Genomic DNA, 26,547 nt, shown 5'->3' with positions numbered 1-26,547 from the left:
TTTTTATGGATGTGCTATGCGTACTGCCTTCCTTTCCTGCATGGTAGAAAGGTTAAGGCAGGATAGGCCCCAGTATACCCATTTATCAGTAACTCTTTGCCCTTGGTCAATAGAAGGAAAAGAACGCTCCTGCAAAACTGTGATGAATCCTTGCTCGTATTGGACCCTGTAATGTTTGCAGCCACAATGGCTCTTTCTTTGTCTATCCCAGGAATACAAAGTGGAATACAGAGGAAGGTCTCTAAGATGTATTCTGCTTCCTTGTACACATGGGATGGTGTTACACTAGGAAACCCAAATTATACTGGACTTAAATGTGCCTAAAATTTACTGCCTAGTGCCAGACTCCATGAGATTGAAGCAACACCAGATACTAAGTCTTGTTAAACAGGATTTCCTAGATAGAGCAGGATAACCCAAGATGTCCTCTGGCCTTTGTGTGCACAGAGGGCAAGCAATCTGTACATATATGTGTACACACACCACGCACAACCCCTTACACTCAAAAAGAGAAAACAATGCAAATCATTTCTATTGAACTAGATTTATCCACGTGGCGCACAGAGAGAAGTATGAAATACGGACCCACAGTGTCATAGTGGGTGAGCCAGGGTAGCTTCAGCTTTCCATCACAGAAGTTCATTTGAGACGGCCGCACCCAGGCTCTCTCTCAATCCATTCAGCCTCAGATCCCTCAGGAGCACTCAGGTGGGACAGATGAAGGACAGAAATAATTCCACTTCATTGCGGACAATAAGCTTCCTTGGGTGGATGTCATCTGGCACAGCCAAGCTGGAGGTCATTTCCCACGCATCCACAAAGGCCACGCGGAGACCAACAAAGGCAGCGCGGAGGAAGCGGTTCATCTGGAGTGTGAGCCAGTCACTGCCATACACCGATTTGTAGCCAGTGTTGGCCAGTTTGATGACGACCAGAGTACTGGGTTCCCGGTCCAGCAGGGCCTTCACAGCTGCCCGAATCCCTGCCAGTCTTCGAGCAAAGATGGAGGGAGGGAACGTGGTAAAGTGGGCTCCCATACCCAGCACCACCACTGTGTAGGGTCCCCCGGCCAGGCCATGTAGTTCTCTGGCCACAGAGTGCAGGGAGGCCACTGGGGTGAGACGAGAGCGCAGGGGCCAGCTGTGTGCCCTCCAGTGCAACACGGTCCCCCGAGTTGTCTCCACGGCCATCAGGGGACCTACTTGATAAGTGGCGTGTAGATCAACTGGCTTCAGGGCTGTAAAGAGGGTGAGAAACAGGTTTTTAACATAGGGAACCAAGCAAGATGACTCAGCCAGGAAGGGCTCTCGCTGCCAGCACACATTACTAGGGATTAATTCCCTGAGATTCATATAGTAGTAGCAGAGACTCAGCTCTTGCACATGGTCCTCTGATATTCTCACACACTAGAGTATGTGAGTGTACACACACACACACACACAGAGAGAGAGAGAGAGAGAGAGACACACACACACAGACACACAGACACACATATTAATTAATTAATGTAATAAAATTTAATAATGAATTAACATAGAAACATGAACCATTCCCTTTTGCAAACATAGCTTTGTTTGTTTATTTGCTTGTTTTTGGACACAGGGTCTAACTATGTAGCCCTGGGTAGCTTGAAACTCATTATACAAAAAAGACTGTCTTCAAAATCACGAATCTGCTTGTGTCTGTTTCCCTACCGCTGAGATTAAAGCTATGGGTCACTGCACTGTCTCAAAAAATATTTTTGAAACAGGTTCTCAAAGCCTGAAACAGGTTCGATCAGGCCATAGCCTCAACTTCACAAAGAGATAACAACCCTCTTTACCTTCCAGATCCTGAGAGATGGGAGACACCACACTCAGATGGTTTTATTTCTCAATTATGTGTATGCTTATGTGTGTCTCTGTGTGAACACTTGCAAGTGAGGGCTAGTGTCTGCAGATGCTATAAAGGGGGTGGGGATGGAATTCCCTGGAGATGGAGTTATAGGTTGTGGGAGGTCCCTGCAAACATTACAGCCAGAAGGGAAACGATCCAGGTGAGGTAAGAAGGAAACTAGTTTCAGCTGGACTTAGTCAACCGGTACAGGGCCAAACTGCTGAAGTCTGACACCAGATAACTGCTTTAGCCATAATGAAACACAACACAATTTTGAAAAAGAGTGTTGGCCCCATGGTTCACAGGTACCCCTAAGTTCACAGGTGATACAAACACTTTTGCTTTGATAACTGGCCTAAGAGGGACCTGCCAGGATACCACAGGGCTCGGGAACCTCACAGCAACTGGGGACAGGATCCTTCCGGTCTCCATCTGCACCCTGGAGTTAACCCTGTGACACAGCTCTCCAGACACAAATCCTGCCCCAAAAAAGATGGTTTCCCAGGAGAAGGAGCACTGTCACTCTAAGTTCACAGACCCACAGGCCCAAAGGCTCACAGGCTCACTGGAGGGAGAGGCTCCAGCCAGAGAGAGCAATAACAACTAACACCAAAAATAACCAGATGACAAGAGGCAAGGACAAGAACATAAGCGACAGAAAACAAGGCTTCTTGGCATCATTAGAACCCAGTTCTCTCACCACAGCGAGCCCTGGAACCCCAACACACCAGAAAAGCATGATTTGGATTTAAAAATCACATCTTGTATATAAGTACACTGTAGCTGTCTTCAGATACACCAGAAGAGGGCATCGGATCTCTTTTACACATGGTTGTGAGCCACCATGTGGTTGCTGGGAATTGAACTCATGACCTCTGGAAGAACAGTCGGGTGTTCTTAACCACTGAGCCATCTCTTGGTTTTCTGGCCCCTGGATCTCACAGAACACAAATTCAGATGTTATTTAAATATGTATAATTCCAAAAGATGCCCCAACATATAAAAAAGACACGTGCTCCACTATGTTCATAGCAGCCTTATTTATAATAGCCAGAAGCTGGAAAGAACCCAGATGCCCTTCAACAGAGGAATGGATACAGAAAATGTGGTACATCTACACAATGGAATATTACTCAGCTATCAAAAACAACGGCTTTATGAAATTCATAGGCAAATGGTTGGAACTGGAAAATATCATCCTGAGTGAGCTAACCCAATCACAGAAAGACATACATGGTATGCACTCACTGATAAGTGGCTATTAGCCCAAATGCTTGAATTACCCTAGATGCCTAGAACAAATGAAACTCAAGACGGATGATCAAAATGCCAATGCTTCACTCCTTCTCTAAAAGGGGAACAAGAATACCCTTGGCAGGGAAGAGAGAGGCAAAGATTAAAACAGAGACTGAAGGAACACCCATTCAGAGCCTGCCCCACATGTGGCCCATACATATACAGCCAACCAATTAGACAAGATGGATGAAGCAAAGAAGTGCAGACCGACAGGAGCCGGATGTAGATTGCTCCTGAGAGACACAGCCAGAATACAGCAAATACAGAGGCGAATGCCAGCAGCAAACCACTGAACTGAGAATAGGACTCCCATTGAAGGAATCAGAGAAAGAACTGGAAGAGCTTGAAGGGGCTCGAGACCCCATATATACAAAAATGCCATGCAACCAGAGCTTCCAGGGACTAAGCCACTACCTAAAGACTATACATGGACTGACCCTGGACTCTGACCTCATAGGTAGCAATGAATATCCTAGTAAGATCACCAGTGGAAGGGGAAGCCCTGGGTCCTGCTAAGACTGAACCCCCAGTGAACTAGACTGTTGGGGAGAGGGCGGCAATGGGGGGAGGGTTGGGAGGGGAACACCCATAAGGAAGGGGAGGAGAGAGGGGGGTGTTTGCCCGGATACCGGGAAAGGGAATAACACTCAATACTCAAGTTAATAATAATAATAATAATAATAATAATAATAATAATAATAATAATAAAAGAATGCGCAGATGTGCACAGGCAAGCTAACTGGGCATGAATGGAAGGAGAGTGGAATGTCTGAAGCGCAGGGCTGGGACTCTGGAAGGTGAGTTCTAGAGATCTAATGGTCTAATTATACATTTTGACAAGATGACCTGTGTGGGGGAGAATGACCAACTATATTTGGATAGTCATAACTACTATTAGGAAGATGTAAACAAAATTTTCCTGTTTTCTGGGGCTCTAGTATAGGACCTTGTGTATTTTAGGCCAGCACTCTACTACTGAGCTGTATTCCCAGTATTTGTGTTTTGTTTGGTTTTGTTGCAGAATCTCAAACTTATGGTTTAAGCTGGCCTCAAACTTAACTGTAAACCTGCCTGGACCCCAACTCAGGACCTTCCTGCGGTGGGAATTTTAGAGTTTTGACACCATGCTCAGCTCACGATTTCTTATTTTTAACCTTGTAATGTTTGACTTGCAGTAGGATAAAAATGGTTTTATAATATAGAGCTCTTTCTCTTTATAACGTAATATGATTATAAGTAAATACTTAAAATGTAGGGTAAAAAGCCATATATTTAGTCAAAAGTGTTGGCTATATTTATATGTAAAATTGAAAAATAGTTTTGTTTTGTGCTTTGAAAGATTATGAAAGCCTGTATTATATGTCTTAAGTCTCACTGGTCCTGTGAGGTACAAAACAAGCTAAATGATGCAGGTTCTGTGAGTGGTACCATGTCCACTGTGGTAGGACAGCTGCAGGAGCTTCTGATGGTTGTAGGGGATGTGCACAATACTTGATATTTTAAAGAGTTGTCATGGCTGTCCTTGTGATAATATATTGGTACCTCTTCTTTAAGGTTCACTCAGATATATTGATTAAATTATTAAATTAATAAAAAAATCACATCTTGTGATTATATTAGAGGACTTTAAGAAGGATATAAGTAACATCCTTATATAAATACAGGACAACATAGAAAAACAGTAGAAGCCCTTAAGAGGAAACAGAAAAATCCCTAAAAGAGTTACAGGAAAACACAACCAAACGAGTGAAGGAATTGAGCAAAACCACCAAAATCTAAAATATGGATATAGAAAAAATAAATAAATCACAAAGGGAGACAACCCTGGAGATAGAAAACCTAGGGAAGAGATCAGGGGTCATAGGTGAAAGCATCACCAACAGAATAAAGAGATATAAGAGAGAATCTCAGGGGCAGAAGATACCATAGAAAATATTGACACAACAGTCAAAGAAAATGCAAAATGTAAAAAGATCCTTACCCAACACTTCCAGGAAATCCAGGACACAATGAGAAGACAAAACCTAAGGATGATAGGTATAGAAGAGAGCTAAGATTCCCAAGAGCCAGTAAATATCTTCAACAAAATTATAGGAGAAAAATTCCCGAAGCAAAAGTAAGAGATGCCCATGAATGATACAAAAAGCATATAGAACTCCAAGTAGACTAGACCAGAAAACAAATTCCTCTCATCACATAATAGTCAAAACACCAAATGCACAAAACTAAGAAAGAATATTAAAAGCAGCAAGGGGAAAAGGTCAAGTAACATATAAAGGCAGAACTATCAGAATTACACTAGTCTTCTCAACAGAGACTATAAAACCTGGAAGATCCTAGGAGGATGTCATATAAACCCTAAGAAAACACAAATGCCAGCCCAGGCTACTATATCCAACTAGATTCTCAATTACCATAGATGGAGAAACCAAGATATTCCATGACAAAACAATTTACACAGTATCTTTCCACAAATGCAGTACTGCAAAGGATAATAAAGAGAAAACTCCAACAAAAGGAGGAAAACTACACCCTGGAGAAAGCATGAAAGTAATCTTGCAACAAGCCCAAAAGAAGATACCCACACAAACATAATTCCACCTCTAACAATAAAAGTAACAGGAAACAACAATCACTACTCTTTAATATCTTAACATCAATGGATTAATTCACCAATAAAAAGACATAGACTAACAGACTGAATATATAAACAGGACCCAGCATTTTGCTGCATCCAGGAAACACACCTCAGTGACAAAGACAGACACTACTTAAGAGTGAAAGGCTGGGAAATATTTTTCAAGCAAATGGTCCCAAGAAACAAGCTGGAGTAGTCATTCTAATATCGAATAAAATCGACTTTCAAACAAAGTTTTTTAAAAAAGATAAAGACACTTCATACTCATCAAAGGAAAAATCCACCAAGATGAACTCTCAGTTCTGAACATCTATGCTCCAAATGCATGGGCATTCACATTCATAAAAGAAATGTTATTAAATTTCAAAGCACACATTGCACCTCACACAATGATAGTGGGAGACTTCAACACCCCACTCTCATCAATGGACAGATCATGGAAACAGAAGTTAAACAGAGGCACAATGAAACTAACAGAAGTTATGAATCAAATGGATTTAACAGATATCTATAGAACATTTCATCCTAAAACAAAAGAATATACCTTCTTCTCAACACCTCATGGTATCTTCTCCAAAACTGATCATATAATTGGTCACAAAACAGGACTCAAAATATACTAGAAGACTGATCCTATCAATATATCATGATAAAAAAAACCCACTTGGCATTGGTACAGAGACAGGCAGCTAGATCAATGGAGTAGAAGTGAAGACTCAGAAGTGAACCCACACAGCCATGGTCACTTATCTTTGACAAAGGAGCTACAACCATCCAGTGGAGAAAAGACAACATTTTCAACAAATGGTGATGGTTCAACTGGTGGTCAGCAGGTAGAAGAATATAAATCAATCCTTCAGTCTTATGTCCTTGTACAAAGCTCAAGTCCAAGTGGATCAAGGACCTTCACATAAAACAAGATACACAGAAACTAATAGAAAAGAATATACATGCAGTCACCAAATGCAGACAACATTGCTGATGCCAAGAAGTGCATGCTGACAGGAGCCTGACACAGCTGTCTCCTGAGAGGCTCTGCCAGAGCATGACAAATACAGAGGCTGATGCTCACAGCCAACCATTGAAGTGAGAATGGGGTCCCCAATGGAGGAATTAAAGAAAGGACTGAAGTAGCTGAAGGTTGCAATCCAATCTATAGGAAGAACAACAATATCAACCAACCAGACCCCCCAGACCTCTCAGGGACTAAACCACCACTCACAGGGAACTGTGTCGCGCAGATACTCCCACCACTGCCGGAGTGTGGAATCCCCCATCATGTAGACAATGCGTCCAGCCAGGCAGTTCAGGATGCTGTCCACAGTGAGGAAAGAGCGGCTAGAACAGAATGTCGAATACCATCTGTCTTGGTGGTAGAAGCCAGAGGGTTTTGGAGATAGGTGGCCAGGGTGACATGGGGGCCTTGAGGGCAGGGCTACGGGAGAGAGAAAAATAGAGCAGATTAAAAAGAAAAGCACAGAAACGCCATCTGGAACCCTGGTGCACGGAAGCTCCCGGAAAGGGCGGCGCAGGTCCTCCTGGTTGCTACCCTGAGGAGAGCTCATAAGCAACACCCCACGAGCAAACTTGAGCCTTGGGACCACAGATAAGACCAATCTTCCTGCTCCAAGCGACCTGCCTGGTGAATTCAGGACAAGGCCCACAGGAACAGCTGAAGACCTGTAGATAGGAAAAACTACACGCCCGAAAGCAGAACACTCTGTTCCCATAACTGGCTGAAAGAAAACAGGAAAACAGGTCTACAGCACTCCTGACACACAGGCTTATAGGACAGTCTAGCCACTGTCAGAAATAGCAGAACAAAGTAACACTAGAGATAATCTGATGGCGAGAGGCAAGCGCAGGAACCCATGCAACAGAAGCCAAGACTACATGGCAACATCGGAGCCCAATTCTCCCACCAAAGCAAACACCGAATATCCAAATACACCAGAAAAGCAAGATCTAGATTCAAAATCATATTTGATCATGATGCTGGAGGACTTCAAGAAAGACACGAAGAACTCCCTTAGAGAAACACAGGAAAACATAAATAAACAAGTAGAAGCCTACATAGAGGAATCACAAAAATCCCTGAAAGAATTCCAGGAAACACAATCAAACAGTTGAAGGAATTAAAAATGGAAATAGAAGCAATCAAGAAAGAACACATGGAAACAACCCTAGATATAGAAAACCAAAGGAAGAGACAAGGAACCGTAGATACAAGCATCACCAACAGAATACAAGAGATAGAAGAGAGAATCTCAGGAGCAGAAGATTTCATAGAAATCATCAACTCAACTGTCAAAGATAATGTAAAGTGGAAAAAGCTACTGGTCCAAAACATACAGGAAATCCAGGACTCAATGAGAAGATAAAACCTAAAGATAATAGGTATAGAAGAGAGTGAAGACTCCCAGCTCAAAGGACCAGTAAATATCTTCAAGGAAATCATAGAAGAAAACTTCCCTAACCTAAAGAAAGAGATACCCATAAGCATATAAGAAGCCTACAGAACTCCAAATAGATTGGACTAGAAAAGAAACTTCTCCCGTCACATAATAGTCAAAACACCAAACGCACAAAATAAAGAAAGAATATTAAAAGCAGTAAGGGAAAAAGGTCAAGTAACATATAAAGGCAGGCCTATCAGAATCACACCAGACTTTTCGCCAGAAACTATGAAAGCCAGAAGATCCTGGACAGATGGCATACAGACCCTAAGAGAACACAAATGCCAGCCCAGGTTACTGTATCCTGCAAAACTCTCAATTAACATAGATGGAGAAACCAAGATATCCCATGACAAAACCAAATTTACACAATGTCTATCTACAAATCCAGCGCTACAAAGGGTAATAAATGGTAAAGCCCAACATAAGGAGGCAAGCTACACCCTAGAAAAAGCAAGAAACTAATCGTCTTGGCAACAAAACAAAGAGAAGAAAAGCACACAAACTTACCTCACATCCAAATATGAATATAACAGGAAGCAATAATAACTATTCCTTAATAGCTCTCAACATCAATTGTCTCAACTACCCAATAAAAAGACATAGATTAACAAACTGGATACACAACGAGGACCCTGCATTCTGCTGCCTACAGGAAACACACCTCAGAGACAAAGACAGACACTACCTCAGAGTGAAAGGCTGGAAAACAACTTTCCAAGTAAATGGTCGGAAGAAGCAAGCTGGAGTAGCCATTCTAAAATCACATAAAATCAATTTTCAACTAAAAGTCATCAAAAAAGATAAGGAAGGACACTTCATATTCATCAAAGGAAAAATCCACCAAGATGAACTCTCAATCCTAAATATCTATGCCCCAAATACAAGGGCACCTACATACGTAAAAGAAACCTTACTAAAGCTCAAAACACACATTGCACCTCACACAATAATAGTAGGAGATTTCAACACCCGACTCTCATCAATGCACAGATCACGGAAACAGAAATTAAACAGAGAGGTAGACAGACTAAGAGAAGTCATGAACCAAATGGACTTAACAGATATTTATAGAACATTCTATCCTAAAGCAAAAGGATATACATTCTTCTCAGTTCCTCATGGTACTTTCTCCAAAATTGACCATATAATTGGTCAAAAAACGGGCCTCAACAGGTACAGAAAGATAGAAATAATCCCATGCGTACTATCAGAGCACCACGGCCTAAAACTGGTCTTCAATAACAGTAAGGGAAGAATGCCCACATATACGTGGAAGTTGAACAATGCTCTACTCAACGATAAACTGGTCAAGGAAGAAATAAAGAAAGAAATTAAAGACTTCTTAGAATTTAATGAAAATGAAAGTACAACATACCCAAACTTATGGGACACAATGAAAGCTGTGCTAAGAGGAAAATTCAAATCTCTGAATGCCTGCAGAAAGAAACAGGAAAGAGCATATATCAGCAGCTTGACAGCACACTTAAGCTCTAGAACAAAAAGAAGCAAATACACCCAGGAGGAGTAGAAGGCATGACATAATCAAACTCAGAGCTGAAATCAACCAAGTAGAAACAAAAAGGACCATAGAAAGAATCAACAGAACCAAAAGTTGGTTCTTTGAGAAAATCAACAAGATAGATAAACACTTAGCCAGACTAATGAGAGGACACAGAGAGTGTGTCCAAATTAAAAAAATCAGAAATGAAAAGGGAGACATAACTACAGACTCAGAGGAAATTCAACAAATCATCAAATCTTACTATAAAAGCCTATATTCAACAAAACTTGAAAATCTGCAGGAAATGGACAATTTCCTAGACAGATACCATGTACCGAAGTTAAATCAGGAACAGATAAACCACTTAAACAACCCCATAACTCCTAAGGAAATAGAAGCAGTCATTAAAGGTCTCCCAACCAAAAAGAGCCCAGGTCCAGAAGGGTTTAGTGCAGAATTCTATCAGACCTTCATAGAAGACCTCATATCAATACTATCTAAACTATTCCACAAAATTGAAACAGATGGAGCACTACCGAATTCCTTCTATGAAGCCACAATTACTCTTATACCTAAACCACACAAAGACCCAACAAAGAAAGAGAACTTCACACCAATTTCCCTTATGAACATCGACGCAAAAATACTCAATAAAATTCTGGCAAACCGAATCCAAGAGCACATCAAAACAATCATCCACCATGATCAAGTAGGCTTCATCCCAGGCATGCAGGGATAGTTTAATATACGGAAAACCATCAACATGATCCATTATATAAACAAACTGAAAGAACAAAACCACATGATCATTTCATTAGATGCTGAGAAAGCATTTGAAAAATTCAACACCCCTTCATGATAAAAGTCCTGGAAAGAATAGGAATTCAAGGCCCATACCTAAACATAGTAAAAGCCATATACAGCAAACCAGTTGCTAACATTAAACTAAATGGAGGGAAACTTGAAGCAATCCCACTAAAATCAGGGACTAGACAAGGCTGCCCACTCTCTCCCTACTTATTCAATATAGTTCTTGAAGTACTAGCCAGAGCAATCAGACAAAAGGAGATCAAGGGGATACAGATTGGAAAAGAAGAAGTCAAAATATCACTATTTGCAGATGATATGATAGTATATTTAAGTGATCCCAAAAGTTCCACCAGAGAACTACTAAAGCTGATAAACAACTTCAGCAAAGTGGCTGGGTATAAAATTAACTCAAATAAATCAGTAGCCTTCCTCTACCCAAAAGAGAAACGAGCCGAGAAAGAAATTAGGGAAACGACATCCTTCATAATAGACCCAAATAATATAAAGTACCTCGGTGTGACTTTAACCAAGCAAGTAAAAGATCTGTACAACAAGAAATTCAAGACTCTGAAGAAAAAAATTGAAGAAGACCCCAGAAGATGGAAAGATCTCCCATGCTCATGGATTGGCAGGATTAATGTAGTAAAAATGGCCATTTTACCAAAAGCGATCTACAGATTCAATGCAATCCCCATCAAAATACCATTCCAATTCTTCAAAGAGTTAGACAGAACAATTTGCAAATTCATCTGGAATAACAAAAAACCCAGGATAGCTAAAACTATCCTCAACAATGAAAGGACTTCAGGGGGAATCATTATCCCTGAACTCACGCAGTATTACAGAGCAATAGTGATACAAACTGTATGGTATTGGTACAGAGACAGACAGATAGACCAATGGAACAGAATTGAAGACCCAGAAATGAACCCACGCATCTATGTGCACATGATTTTTGACAAAGGAGCCAAAACCATCCAATGGAAAAAAGATAGCATTTTCAGCAAATAGTGCTGGTTCAACTGGAGGTCAACATGTAGAAGAATGCAGATCGATCCAAGCTTATCACCCTGTACAAAGCTTAAGTCCAAGTGGATCAAGGACCTCCACATCAAACCAGATACACTCAAAATAATAGAAGAAAAACTAGGGCAGCATCTCGAACACATGGGCACTGGAGAAAATTTCCTGAACAAAACACCAATGGCTTATGCTTTAAGATCAAGAATCGACAAATGGGATCTCATAAAACTGCAAAGCTTCTGTAAGGCAAAGGACACTGTGGTTAGGACAAAACGGCAACCAACAGATTGGGAAAAGATCTTAACCAATCCTACAACAGATAGAGGGCTTATAGCCAAACTATACAAAGAACTCAAGAAGTTAGACCACAGGGAAACAAATAACCCTATTAAAAAATGGGGTTCAGAGCTAAACAAAGAATTCACAGCTGAGGAATGCCGAATGGCTGAGAAAAACCTAAAGAAATGTTCAACATCTTTAGTCATAAGGGAAATGCAAATCAAACCAACCCTGAGATTTCACCTCATACCAGTGAGAATGGCTAAGATCAAAAACTCAGGTGACAGCAAATGCTGGCGAGGATGTGGAGAAAGAGGAACACTCCTCCATTGTTGGTGGGATTGCAGACTGGTACAACCATTCTGAAAATCAGTCTGAAGGTTCCTCAGAAAATTGGACATTGAACTACCTGAGGATCCAGCTATACCTCTCTTGGGCATATACCCAAAAGATGCCCCAACATATAAAAAAGACACATGCTCCACTATGTTCATAGCAGCCTTATTTATAATAGCCAGAAGCTGGAAAGAACCCAGATGCCCTTCACAGAGGAATGGATACAGAAAATGTGGTACATCTACACAATGGAATATTACTCAGCTATCAAAAACAATGCCTTTATGAAATTCATAGGCAAATGGGTGGAACTGGAAAATATCATCCTGAGTGAGGTAACCCAATCACAGAAAAACACACATGGTATGCACTCATTGATAAGTGGCTAGTAGCCCCAATGCTTGAATTACCGTAGATGCATAGAACACATGAAACTCAAGACGGATGATCAAAATGCCAATGCTTCACTCCTTCTTTAGAAGGGGAACAAGAATACCCTTGGCAGGGAAGAGAGAGGCAAAGATTAAAACAGAGACTGAAGGAACACCCATTCAGAGCCTGCCCCACCTGTGGCCCATACATATACAGCCACCCAATTAGACAAGATGGATGAAGCAAAGAAGTGCAGGCAGACAGGAGCCGGATGTAGATCTCTCCTGAGAGACACAGCCAGAATACAGCAAATACAGGGGCGAATGCCAGCATCAAACCACTGAACTGAGAATAGGACTCCCATTGAAGGAATCAGAGAAAGGACTGGAAGAGCTTGAAGGGGCTCGAGACCCCATATGTACAACAATGTCAAGCAACCAGAGCTTCCAGGGACTAAGCCACTACCTAAAGACTATACATGGACTGACCCTGGACTCTGACCTCATAGGTAGCAATGAATAGGCTAGTAAGAGCACCAGTGGAAGGGGAAGTCCTTGGTCCTGCTAAGACTGAACCCCCAGTGAACGTGATTGTTGGGGGGAGGGCGGCAATGGGGGGAGGATGGGGAGGGGAACACCCATAAAGAGGCGGAGGGAAGGGGTTAGCGGGATGTTGGCCAGGAAACCAGGAAAGGGAATAACACTCGAAATGTAAGTAAGAAATACTCAAGTTAATGAAAAAAATTAAAAAAAAAGAAAAGCACAACATGGAGTGCTATAAAATGACTGTGTTCTTTACATTTATTGTGAATGAATTTTTTAAATGAATAGTTTTTACATTTGCTTGTGTGTGTGTGTGTGTGTGTGTGTGTGTGTGTCCCAGCACACATGGTACCCTGAAGACAGCCTTTGGGAGTCAGTTCTTTTCCCAGGGTTTGAAGGCCTTGGCAGCAAGCACCTTTTCCTAATGAGCCATGTGGATAGCATTCTTCTACATTCTTTATATGTAGCACATCAATGTACTCTTACAGAGCCTGTGAAGTGTGTGTGTGTGTGTGTGTGTGTGTGTGTGTGTGTGTGTGTGTGTGTGTGTGGCCTGCATGTCTGTGAATGTTTGAAACCATCGCATGTACCTCATATACTTCCCATGTAGGTGAGAATGGCCCTGACTTCCTAATGCTGCTGCCTTCCCCTAGCGAGCGCTGGGACTCCAGGTTGGATCTCCACGCTCTGGAGGTAGCACTCTTCACATTTCCACTTGTAGATGGGGACACTGAGGACCTGGAATATTAAGTAATTTATTGTCACCAACAGCAGTGATAGGGATGGCATTCTGTGCCCGTCCAACTAGGCAAGTACTCTACTATTAAGTCCTATCGCCAGCCTATAAAGTGGGCTTTTCAAAAGAACGTCAAAGGTAGGGACAGCATTTGAACCCTGGAAGTGTGCTGTCACAACCCAGTACTAACCACTGTACTACACTACCCTGGCAGGACAGAGGCTAAAGATCTGGAATAAAACCCAGTGAGTGCTGGGAGATGCTCAGTGGGTTATACAATGGTGAGGGCCTAACTTTACCCCCTAGAATATGTATAAAAAGCTGGGTGTGGTATACTTGGAACCCCAGCAAAGGGGCAGGTAGTGATGGCTTCCCCAGTCGCTCACTAACCAGCCAGGCTGAACAGTAAGCTCCAGGCTCAGTGACAGACTTTGTATCCAAAACAAAATATGACCTTTATATGTTCCAAGGTTTACTGTCCCAGAACTGACATGGCACTTGGAGCCTTTCCTCTATCTTGAGGCTGATGGCTGGTGGCCATAGACACACCTTTCCTGGTAGAAGTGGTTGCCCACATGTAGGAAAAACTCTAGGACTTCCCTCAGTGCCCATGCATTTGGGGCTTAGAGGATCCTAGGGGTTGGAGTGGTTGAACTTCAGCCCAGAACTTTCAAGAGGCTGGACACAGGCAACCCAAGGCCACAGGGCTAAGCACTTGGATCCTTGTACCTGAGGTGCTAGACTTAACCTGCCCTCCCCTAGGGGCACTGTATCAGTATATTCAGGGAAAGTTTGAAGCAACTGGTACATTCAACCCTGTGCCCATGTCCTTTAGTTGTTGAGCAGTTTCTACAAAGTTTTCATGTGTGCATGTGTGCACTTTCATGTGGACTCTCACGGTCTAACCTGATTCCAGTTCTGTCAGTTGCTGGGAAGGTTCCTCTAGCTCTTTTCTGCCTCCCACTTCAGTCTCACCTTTGGGACTCAGGGGTTTATTACTTCTTGGAGGGAGGCACCAATGACATTAATTTCTTCTTTATTCAGGGAGCACTGAGAGAGAGAAAGAGAGAGAGAGAGAGAGAGAGAGAGAGAGAGAGAGAGAGAGAGAGAGAGAGAGAGAGAGAGCTGGAACCTTTGACTATGGATACTTGATTAGTCAAGGTCCCCCCAGTTGGTCACTTTGCAAACATTGCATTTGGAGGTCTATGGGCAGTAATATGTGCACTGGACCTGGGTCCTACCTCACTCCTTCTTTTCTGACTGTGGCCTGAAAAGAGCAGAATTAGCTCTTCTTCAAGTTTGAGTTCTGTACACCAACTACCCAGCCACCCTTGCTCTGGCAGGATCTCATCTGTTTTCGCTCTGATTACTACTGATTTTCAAACCACTGAAGCCCATTCCCTTGAGGGGGAATCAGAAAGCAACAACAACAACAAAACCAAACAAAAATAAAAATCTACCATAGGAGCCAGTGAGATGGCTTTGCAAGTAAAGGTGCCTGTTCCGAAGCCTGATGACCTGAGTTCAACTCCTGGAACTCACACTGTAAAGAGAGAGTACTAATTTCTGCATGTTGTCCTCTGACTTCCACATGTCTGACATGGCACATATGTTCTCATACAAATACATGCCAGAGTACACAAAATAGGATATTGAAATTGTAACACAACTTAAAGTAAAATAAAATAAGATACAGAAAAATTGGGGGAAACATTTTGATATTAGCCTGTTCTCCATATACTTCTTCTACACAGGAAAGTGAACCCCACCCACACAACACACGGAGTATACACACACAAACACACACACACACACACACACACACACACACACACACACACAGAGCCCATCTAAGCTGAGGCCCATCCCCAACCCCATGTCCCAGTCTTACTCACCCATGTTACTCATGTTTCCCCAGGCTGCTGGTAGGACAAGGATTGGAGGTATGCCTGAAGGGAGTTTCTGGTCAGTCACATTCCTGAAGAAACACTGAGTGTGAGCGGTGAGGGAGGCTGACCAGATGAAATTACATGAAAAAAGAGAAGACCATGACTGACTGGTTATTTATCCTCGGTGTAAATTGGGGTCACTACACTAAAGTGGGCACACTAACATGTGGTGAGTATAGTGGTTAGGAGGAATATACAAGGGAGGGTCTTATCAGTACACTAATAGTTAAGATAAAAGAAGGGTCACCTAGTTCTATTTTGTAATCAACAGATCTCCACAACATGTGAGAAATTGCAATTTTCCTGCGACTATAGTCTAGAAAGCACTATAAATTGTTACTATTGTTACACAAACATGCAGTCACTGGGGAACGTAGCACCCTGCCCCTGCGTTTTTGACACAGGGTCTCATGCTCTTGCTCCCAAGATCAATATGCATTGACTCTGTGTGGTGGTTTGAGTATGCCTAGCCAAGGGAGTGGCAACATTTGGAGGTGTGGCCTTGTCGGGTTAGTTGTGCCACTGTGGGCTTGGCCTTTAAAACCCTTATTCTAGCTGCCTGGAAGCTAGTCTACTCCTAGCTGCCTCCAGATGAAGATGTAGAACTCTCAGCTCCTCCTGCACCATGCCTGCCTGGATGCTGCCATGTTCCTGCCTTGATGACAATGGACTGAAACTCTGAACCTGGAAGCCGCCCCAATTAAATGTTGTCCTTATGAGAGTTGCATTGGTCACGGTGACTGCTTGCAGCAGTAGGACCCTAACTAAGACACTATGCAACCAAGGATAATCTTGAAATCTTGCTTTCTATGCCTCAATCACACAAGAAATTCAAGTTCACACTGAGCTGTAGGAATCTCTAGGTGATGGTGGTGGTGGTGGTGGTGGTGGTGGTGGTCATGGTGATGAAGATGATGACCACCATGTTCTTGTTGCCAAAACCAACAGGCTTCATTTGATACTTGGGCCCCTCATGGTGGAAGGAGAGAACTGACCTCCTCCAGTTGTGTTCTCACCTCCACATGCCTGTGGTTAAGACTGGGACTCATTTAAGATTCTAGATTTCTTACCCAGCCAGCAGGTCTTGATCATGTGGCGTGGTCACCTTCAGATAACTTCCACTCGAGTGACCCACTAAAGCATTGCAAGGCAAAGTACGGGGTTGAGCACAGAACCAGATCTCCCCAGAAACCACATCCTTGTAATGGCAGGTAGTCCCTTTGGCTCCAGTTGACTGGGGGTCCACATTACAGATGACAGTCTCTTGAATGCCATTTGTTCCTCGGAAATGCCCTCTAAAATCAACAGTGGCTCGTTTTCCTCTCCAGATTCTTTGCAGGACCCCAACTGCCTCACTGGAGTGGATCAGTCGCACTTGCACCTGGGCCCATCCAGCCCAGAGCAGGGGGAAGGACAAGAGGTAAGTGCCATTCTCCAGATCCTTCACATCCCCTTGGACTCCTGCTCTCAATTCTGGACCCAGCAGCTGTGCCCGAAACAGATCTCCACCATGAGCTTTGGGCCTACCCCAGTGATCCCGAGCCACAAGGATGGCCTCTAGGTTACTTCCCAGAGTATAGTTGGCCTGGGCAGGTCCTTTCAAGTGGTAGGTAGAGGTTCTGGGGCTGGTAGAGGCCAGAAAGTCATCCCTGTCTCTACCAGGTGGAGGCCAGTATAGAAGGTTGGTCAAGTTGAAGAGTTCTTGAGGGACAGAGTCACTGTCGATGGTCTCTGAGACATCTTCAGAGACAGGATGGGGTGGTGGGAGCAACCAGATTATGGGCTCATGCCAAGTGGTCATGAGCCAGAACGCCTGTGGGTACAGAAAGGGGATTGATTATACTAGTGTGCTGTGTGTGTCCCATTGTCTTCCTATTGGCTGAGTAGTACCTAGGTGTCCTACCTACCTGCCTGTGTCTTTCTGTCTGTCCTTCATTAGCCAGGATTTTGAGTCACCATGACATTTATGTGAAAGAAACATCGCAAGGCTGGGGCAATACTGTTAGTAGAACTTCTCAGGAGTCCCAATTGAGTTACCATATGTTACCAAAAAATCAGGGGGTACCTGATGAGGTTCTTCCTATTTTTTAAAACTTGTATATATATGATTGATTTGCATCCATCTATATGTGCACTACATGCCTGGTGCCCATGGAGATAAGAAGTGAACATTGGATCACCTGGACCTAGAGTTACAAATGGTTGTGATCTGACCTGCGGGTGCTGGGAACTAAACCCAGGTACTCTGAACAGCAGTGAATGCCTCTTGGTTTTTTATTAAAACTCTGTGTGTGTTTGTGTGTGTGTGTGTGTGTGTGTGTGTGTGTGTGTGTGTGTTGTCTGATACATTGGAGAACAGTAGCTCAATATTTGGTTTTAAACTTATATAACAAAAAGCTTATCATTAAAATCTATACATAAGTATACATGTGAATCAATTCTTGTTTAGAGCATAAGTTTTTATATATGGAACTCTGTGTATATGGAACTTAGATTTAGCTCTGTGTGTATATGTGCATATAATTTAGATGGAACTCTCCTTTAAACATATATACCTGGAGAAACAAAAATGTATTTAAATATAGCAGTCATATGAGCTCCATGGGAATTCACCATCATAATATGACCCCATGGCATAAAGAAACGATTATAAAACTTCTTAGTTCTAATGAACCTTCTGTGTATTACTGTGTCCCCTTTAAGACTAAGAAAAAGTAACAAGTCCCACGTTGTAAATTGGTATGATTTTTTATATGATGATAGAAATTCAGTTATATTTTTTGCAACATTCTGTATATATGTGATTCACCCCTGGTTTAAAATATTCTTTGCATGATGAAGAAATTTTAAGACTATAAAGGTCTGTTTAGATGAACTAAAGCTAATTTAAAACGTATGCTTAACTATTGATGTATTTGCTGGTATGAGGGCCCTCCATGCTTGTTTCTGACTGGTTCTGAATTGTGAATAGATGGTATTTTTTTCTCCTGCTATCACCACCTGGCTCAAATGTCCTCTTGGTTTTCTGGCCACTGGATCTCACAGAACACAAATTCAGATGTTATTTAAATATGTATAATTCCAAAAGATGCCCCAACATATAAAAAAGACACGTGCTCCACTATGTTCATCGCAGCCTTATTTATAATAGCCAGAAGCTGGAAAGAACCCAGATGCCCTTCAACAGAGGAATGGATACAGGAAATGTGGTACATCTACACAATGGAATATTACTCAGCTATCAAAAACAACGGCTTTATGAAATTTGTAGGCAAATGGTTGGAACTGGAAAATATCATCCTGAGTGAGCTAACCCAATCACAGAAAGACATACATGGTATGCACTCACTGATAAGTGGCTATTAGCCCAAATGCTTGAATTACCCTAGATGCCTAGAACAAATGAAACTCAAGACGGATGATCAAAATGTGAATGCTTCACTCCTTCTCTAAAAGGGGAACAAGAATACCCTTGGCAGGGAAGAGAGAGGCAAAGATTAAAACAGAGACTGAAGGAACACCCATTCAGAGCCTGCCCCACATGTGGCCCATACATATACAGCCAACCAATTAGACAAGATGGCTGAAGCAAAGAAGTGCAGACCGACAGGAGCCGGATGTAGATCGCTCCTGAGAGACACAGCCAGAATACAGCAAATACAGAGGCGAAGGCCAGCAGCAAACCACTGAACTGAGAATAGGACCCCCGTTGAAGGAATCAGAGAAAGAACTGGAAGAGCTTGAAGGGGCTCGAGACCCCATATGTACAACAATGCCAAGCAACCAGAGCTTCCAGGGACTAAGCCACTACCTAAAGACTATACATGGACTGACTCTGGACTCTGACCTCATAGGTAGCAATGAATATCCTAGTAAGAGCACCAGTGGAAGGGGAAGCCCTGGGTCCTGCTAAGACTGAACCCCCAGTGAACTAGACTGTTGGGGGGAGGGCGGCAATGGGGGCAGGGTTGGGAGGGGAATACTCATAAGGAAGGGGAGGGGGGAGGGGGATGTTTGCCCGGAAACCAAAGAATTATTATTAAGTATTAAATAAATTAAAAAAAATAAATATGTATAATTACGAACTTGTTTTATACAGTTCTCCTTTATTGCTGGTGGAAATTAGGTTATGCTTTTAAGACCCAGGCAAGTTTTTAAAGTCCAGGGTCAAAACCAGGAATATTGACCTATAAGTTATTGGTTATGCTTACATCTCATAACTTGGGGTTAGTAATAAAAAGTTTGCACCTAGTTAATTTTAAACTATGTGACATGATTCTATTCTGGTATATAAGCAACACGTGGCTGCTTGCCTTCTTAACTATGAGAAAAAGAAGGTGGAGCTGTGGCTTCCCTGCCATCTTGATTAATGGCAGACACATGACTGGCAGCCATCTCTGTTACTGGAAGTCATGACTTCACTGACGTCTAGATTAAGGGCAGCAACATGTGACATGAGCTGATCAGAGAAGCACGTTTCCAAAGCAGCTTTTAAATAAGGACAGACAGGTTGATCAATGGAATTGAATTGAAGACCCAGAAATAAACCCTGTGGACACTTGATTTTTGAGAAAGGAGCCACAAAACCATACAATTGAAAAGGGAGAACATCTTCAACAAATGGTGCTGGTCTAACTGGATGTCTGTGTGTAGAAGAATGCAAATAGATTCATCTTTATCACCATGCACAAAACTAAACTCCAAGTGGATAAAAGACCTTAACATAAAGCCATATATACTAAATAGGATAGTAAGTGGGAAATATCTTTGAATTCATTGATATAGGAGAGTGCTTTCTGAACAGAATACCAATAACTTAGGCACAAAGATCAACAATTAATAAATGAGACCTCATAAAACTGAAAAGCTTCTGTAAGTCACAGTACACCATCACTTTTTAGTTCTATCCATTTGCCTGCAAATTTCATGATATTTTTGTTTTTGAATGATTTCAGGAGTGGTTGTGGGAGTTTGCACAGCCATCAGCAATGGAGGAGTATTTCACCTTGCTTCACATCTTCTCTAGCATGTGCTGTCCCTTGATTCTTGATCTTAGCCATTAAGATATGTGAGGCAGAATATTAAGAGTTGTTTTGATATGCATTTCCCTGATGACTAATGGAGTTGAACATTTCTTTATGAGTTCTTAGACATTTGAGATTCCTCTCTTGAGAATTTGTAAGCAAATGGATGGAACCATCATCATCCCGGGTGAGGTACTCATGGTATGTACTCACTTATAAGTGGATATTGACTATAAAGTACAGGATAACCACTCTACAAGCCACAGACCCAAAGAACTCAAATAACAAGGAGAGACCAGGGGATGCTGGTTGAAGGCTGGCCCTTTCTCAGAAGGGGAAATAAAATAGATGTCATAGGTGGATGGAGGGAGGAAACTGGGTAGGAGAATGGATTGGGAGTGGAGTAGGTCGGGGAGGGGATCGCATGTATGGAAATCAGGGGAGAAAGAACAGAAATCAGAGGTGATTGGGGAAGGGCATCTCTAGGACGTGCCAGAGACCTGGAATAAGCAGAGGGTTAGGGTGTCTAAGGGGGTGACTCTACCTGAAACTCCTAGCAGTAGGGGATAAGGAAACTGGCTGCTTTCTTTAGTCAGGCAGGACACCCAGTGGAGGGATAAGGCCAACACCCAAAACACAAAACTCTTGACCTAAAAATGTGTCCTGCTTACATTATGTGCAGGGACAAAGATAGAGCAGAGACAGAGGTAATGGCCAACCATTGACTGGCCCAAATTGAGACTCATCCTATGGGCAAGCACCAATCTCAGACACTATGAAGGATACTCTGTTATACTTGCAGACAGGATCCTAGCACAACTGTCCTTTGAGAGCCTCCACCCAACAGTTGACCAAAGCAAATGCGGAAACCAACAGCTAAACATTAGATGGAGCTCAGGGAATCTTGTGGAAGCATCGGGGGAAGGACTAAGGGACCTGAAGAGGACAGGGACTCCACAGGAAGACCCTCAGAGTTAACTAATCTGGACCATTGGGGTCTCTATGAGACTGAACCACCAACCAAAGAATGAGCATGGCTGGACCTAGGATCCCCACATGCATTTACCAGATGTGCTGTTTGGTCTTCATGTGGGTCCCCAACAACAAGAGCAGGATCTGTCTCTGACTCTGTTGCTTGTCTGGGGAACCCATTTCCCTAAACGGCCCTTCTTGTCTGGTCTCAGTGAGGGAGGATATGCCTAATCCTGCAGTGACTGCGTACATGCATGTGTGTGCCTGTGTGTATGTGTAACACCTGGAGGCACCACCGTCTCAGAAGAGAAGAGGAGGTAAACCGTGTTGGGGTCAATAAATAGTCTGTTTCCCAACTATCAAGGCCTATTCCAGAGGGTGGGATTCCTCCCTCATTACCTGGTTTGGGGACTCCCCTCCCTGCAACTAACAGGACCATGGGTCTAAAAGTTTCAATATACACCTAAGAAAAAAATTTCCCCCTAACATACTCATCTCCTCTCCCTAAGGTATACGTGTGTGCTCCAGTATCCTGTCAAGTCCAGGTACTCATTCCAGATGTGCATCCAGGAAGGATCCAGAGCAGCTACCCACAGTGCTCCAGGCTAGCCCTACAGACTGCTTCAGCTGGGCCTGTAGTTTCCGAACTACAGATATGTGCCAGTCGTGAAACAGCCAGGTCTGCCAGGACTTGGCCAGCATCCCAGTGTTCTTAGGGTCCCAAGTCAGCTGAAAAATTTCTAAAGAACACAATACTTACTTCTGCCCTACCATCACCCCTTCCTAGTTCCTCATGTTTAAGTAAACAAAAATGGAGAAATGTTAGCTTACAGGTCAGTACATTAGGCTCCTCCCAGGGACCTAACAATGGCTTATGTCATTGGCTTATGTCATAGCTGCTGCTGTCCCCTCTAGATGCACCAGGTGTAGGCTGCATATACAGATATGCTCCCCTGCATTCTCTCTCCCCCGCCTGTTCTGTCCTTCTCTTCAGCTCTCTTCCCAATCCTCATTGAAGTCCCTAAGCAGTTTGCAGCAAAATCCAGCAAAGGAGTGCAGCTGCGAGCCAGTCCTTCCTTCCTCACCTGTGCCCCCAAGGAGCTGTCAAAATGGAGGCATCAGGTTGCTCCCTAGCCTGCAGCCATCACAGAAGCTATCCACAGTGGCTCATCCCATCCTGCAGGAGCTACCTACAGTGGCAGCCCCTCTTTTCTAACCTCCCTGAACAGTTCCATAGACCTGATGCCTCAGCTGAGGCAACCTGGAACGACTCTGATTTCCCACTCTGAGCCCTGGGACTGATGCAGGGAAAGGGGAGTAGAGGTGGAACAAAAGCCACCAATCCCTGATGGGAAAACCCATCAATCCCTAAACAAGAAAACCCACCAATCTTTGAGCACCCCAAGATCAGGACTTGAAATCCCCAAATCTTCAATCTGGAAATCTCTTTCCTAAAAAGCTCTTCTCACTAAGAAATCCTATATAACCACTACCATTTGTCCAATTCCCACTGCTGGGAGCAGAGGGCAGCCGGCCACCCCTGAGTTTGTACTTTCTCTCCATGGACGCTCCAACAAATCTCTTTTATGAGATTTGCTGCCTGGTGTGAGTCTCATCAGAAGAAGCCAAGAAGCAATGAAGAGAAGAAAGGAAGAAGGGAAGAGAAAGAGGGGGCTGAGGCTCCTGAGTCCTCAGTGTAGATGGGGATACCCTTCCTGGGAGCTACCACGCATCTGCTGAGCAGGGTTCCTCTCAGGGGTGTGCGGTTCCTGAGCTTCCGAGTCTCAGGATGCCTTTTCACTCAGATAGCTTCTCTACTCAGAGCTGTCCTGGGTTTCCAAGTCCCAGTTCCAAGAGCCAGGAACACTCCTGGCAATTTTACCGTCTGTCTGCCTGCCTGTGTACATGTCTACCTGTCTGCCTCTGCCCCTTCCTCGGACCCTTATTCCTCTCCCCTCCCCAAGTAAACCCCCTGACACCGGACCTGATGCATGGTGTATACTGAGGAGCACACCATGGTCTGGACACACTAGGTACCCTCCACCCCAACCTGCTCCGTTGTATTTCATGAGAGCCTCCCCCAGTTCACTCTCCAAGATTACAGAAGTTAACCAATCTACCCATGGGAGAAGTGGTAAGGAAGCCATCGAGAGGCAGGGAAAGTACTTACCAAAAGCAGAAAGACCAAGCCCACGGTCAGAATCTTGTAGCCCTTGAACTGCCCCATGAACAGATCCACACAGACTCTTGTTGAATTATAAATATGAATCCAAGTAGCTCACACAGCGTTATAAATTTAAGAAGCCCTCCCTCCATAAAGGAGAGGAATCAGTGTGTTGGCGTCCAATTTCCGTTAACACTGTCACGTGATATACATACATATTGTCAAACAGAGGAATATGGTAATAGATGTAGCTTGGACCACTGGTGCGGAGGTCCAGCTGCCCCTATTATAAAGGGGTTGAGAGAGGGAGGGTTCAGGTTAGCAAAACAGGACCTTTATTCACAGTTCTATGTGGGAATACCTCTGGGGGTGCGGGAATGTTTACTGGGAACACAGAAGTCCTTGGGCTCAAGCCACCCTGAGACCCTTTCCGCTCGCAAGTGAGTGGCGCACACAAAGGCACTGGAGCAAGGCTGGAGTTCCAAGGAAGAGCTGCAGTTGGTGAGAGTAGAGGGGGGTGGGCCGTGGGATGGAGTGTGGGTAAGGGAGGGTCTCCTCTGCTGCTTGCCCACGGATCGGCTGCTCCAGAGCTTAGTTATTGTTTCTTTGTTGTTTGTCTCCCCTCACAGATAGAATAACACAGTACAGATTGATCAAATGTCACTTAAAGGAAAAAAATGAGTGGACCGACTTCTTATAGGGGAATAACTGCAACTCGGACATAAAGAGCTTAAACCCGAGCCGATGCAATCTCTCCTCTCCTACTTGTCTAATCAATACTGAGATGAGTGTTTAACATTCACTTTAAATAAACTGAAAGAGCAAAACGTCCACGTAGCTCCAGATGTAATACAAATCAACCTATTACTCAACAACAAATTGCCCACCATCCTCTCAGCCTCAACCTTCCCACACAGTGCCCCCTCAATGACTTACAACAAGTTTAGAGCCAAGTCAGTAGGGCATGTCCCTATCTGCCGACAGCTACTGAGGGTTTGGCTCTGCTCAGTGGCCTTCTGGAGACTCTCAGATAAATTCTTTAAGCAAAATAACACCCAATGCAGAGCGGTTTATTAGCTTACTAAATGATGCTTCTCCTGAAGTGGTAGCTCGTAGAATTAATTTCATATTTCCTTATCAATTATTTATCCTTCTTCTACCTCTTCACCTACTGGAATTATATACAAATAAGGTACAGAAAAATACACATCATAACTCTGCAATAATTTATAACTTATTGTTTTATAAAAATTATAGATGTAGTAACAATGAGAGATACAGGTGTTAAACAACTTACCAGTAAGAGCCTACAGACATCATCATCATCATCATCATCATCATCATTATTATTATTATTAGATTATTCGTTCAATATCGATGATAATGGCCAGGCACATTAGTAAGTTCCTCAAGATTTACAGATATTCATCACAACAAGGATTCCCCTTTCAGATGGACATTGCATAAAATTACATCTAAATATCATATACAGAATTTTTTATGATTTTACAGATGGCTCATCAAAAGGTCAAGGAGCATATATTTTATATACAAATCCCACATGCTCCACAAAAGGTCGTACAAATCAACAGTCTAAACTCGACCCAGTCCATCAGCCTTGATCAGGTGTTTCTCAGTCATTGGATATTTGAAGTGATGTCATGTAGGAACTGCCACATGAAGGGTAGAGGTGCATGGAGAATGGAAACTGGCCAAACTTGAGAGAGCAGGAATGTTGCAAAAGAGCTGTGAGCGCAGAGAGGGTAACAGACGCTGCAAACCTTTGGAAGGAGGTCTTTGAGGACGGAGTCCAGTGAACAGAAGTTGGAATAGATGGGTCATGAGTAGCTTGAGACAGAAACGGAAGAGAGGTGCAGTGCACTCCCTCCTACAACTGAGTCTCCTTGCCTTGAAAAGCAAATGTAAGTAAATTAAAAACCCACAAATCCAGCTGTATTGACACAGGACCGTGAGACAAAACTGCTGCCACCTCTGTCTGTAGAACAAAAGCAGGAAGGGTGTGCCAACAGGAAAGCCAAGAGGGGCCGTGCCTAACAATAAAGCCAGGAGCAGCCGTGCTGGCTGTTACAGGGAGTTGTGTGTTACTGAGAGTACACACAGAAGCTTTCCCTGCTGATGCCTGCTCAAATTATGGGTCCATCCAATGGTGTGCTCGCAGCTTTAGGAACAGAAGGAGCTGCTCCCTGTCCTTTACATCCAACAGTGTGGGAGACATTCTCATTTCTGACTTTTGAGGCACGGAGGACCCAAACCACCCATATTACTTTGATTTGATGACGACTGGACTTCAACTTTTAAAAGGTGCACTTTTGTATTTTTTTTGTAAATAGATACATGGTAAATATTTGTACAGAGCAAATATTTAAAAATAAATATGTGAAGCGGCCTTATAGATTTATAGAGGAAATTACCAGGAAATCAGAATCAGAAAAGTTTTTTCCTGGAATATCTAAACAGGGGTAAAGAAATGCAAACACAATTACATGTTTCTCAAGTCCACTTGGAGACCAAAGGGGGTTAAAAGAAAACTGTAGCCAATAGGAGTTCGAT

At 43.2% G+C, this 26,547-nt stretch overlaps 1 protein-coding gene across 1 annotated transcript; it reads right to left on the bottom strand.

Moving 5' to 3' along the window:
- Nucleotides 1-526: 526 nt before the first annotated feature.
- Nucleotides 527-24,844, bottom strand: LOC148002237 (NXPE family member 3-like). The gene is made up of 5 exons (XM_087579539.1): nucleotides 23,983-24,844; nucleotides 16,887-17,629; nucleotides 15,763-15,845; nucleotides 7,032-7,244; nucleotides 527-1,237 (listed from the first exon to the last, which is right to left on the bottom strand). The coding sequence occupies exons 1-5, from the start codon at nucleotides 24,037-24,039 to the stop codon at nucleotides 705-707; spliced, it is 1,629 nt and encodes a 542-aa protein (XP_087435665.1). The 5' UTR covers nucleotides 24,040-24,844; the 3' UTR covers nucleotides 527-704.
- Nucleotides 24,845-26,547: the final 1,703 nt, after the last annotated feature.

This window comes from Rattus norvegicus, chromosome 12, assembly GCF_021556685.1.
Source record: "Rattus norvegicus strain SHRSP/BbbUtx chromosome 12, alternate assembly SHRSP_T2T, whole genome shotgun sequence".
Lineage (NCBI taxonomy): Eukaryota > Metazoa > Chordata > Mammalia > Rodentia > Muridae > Rattus > Rattus norvegicus.
This window is presented reverse-complemented; position numbering and strand designations above follow the sequence as displayed.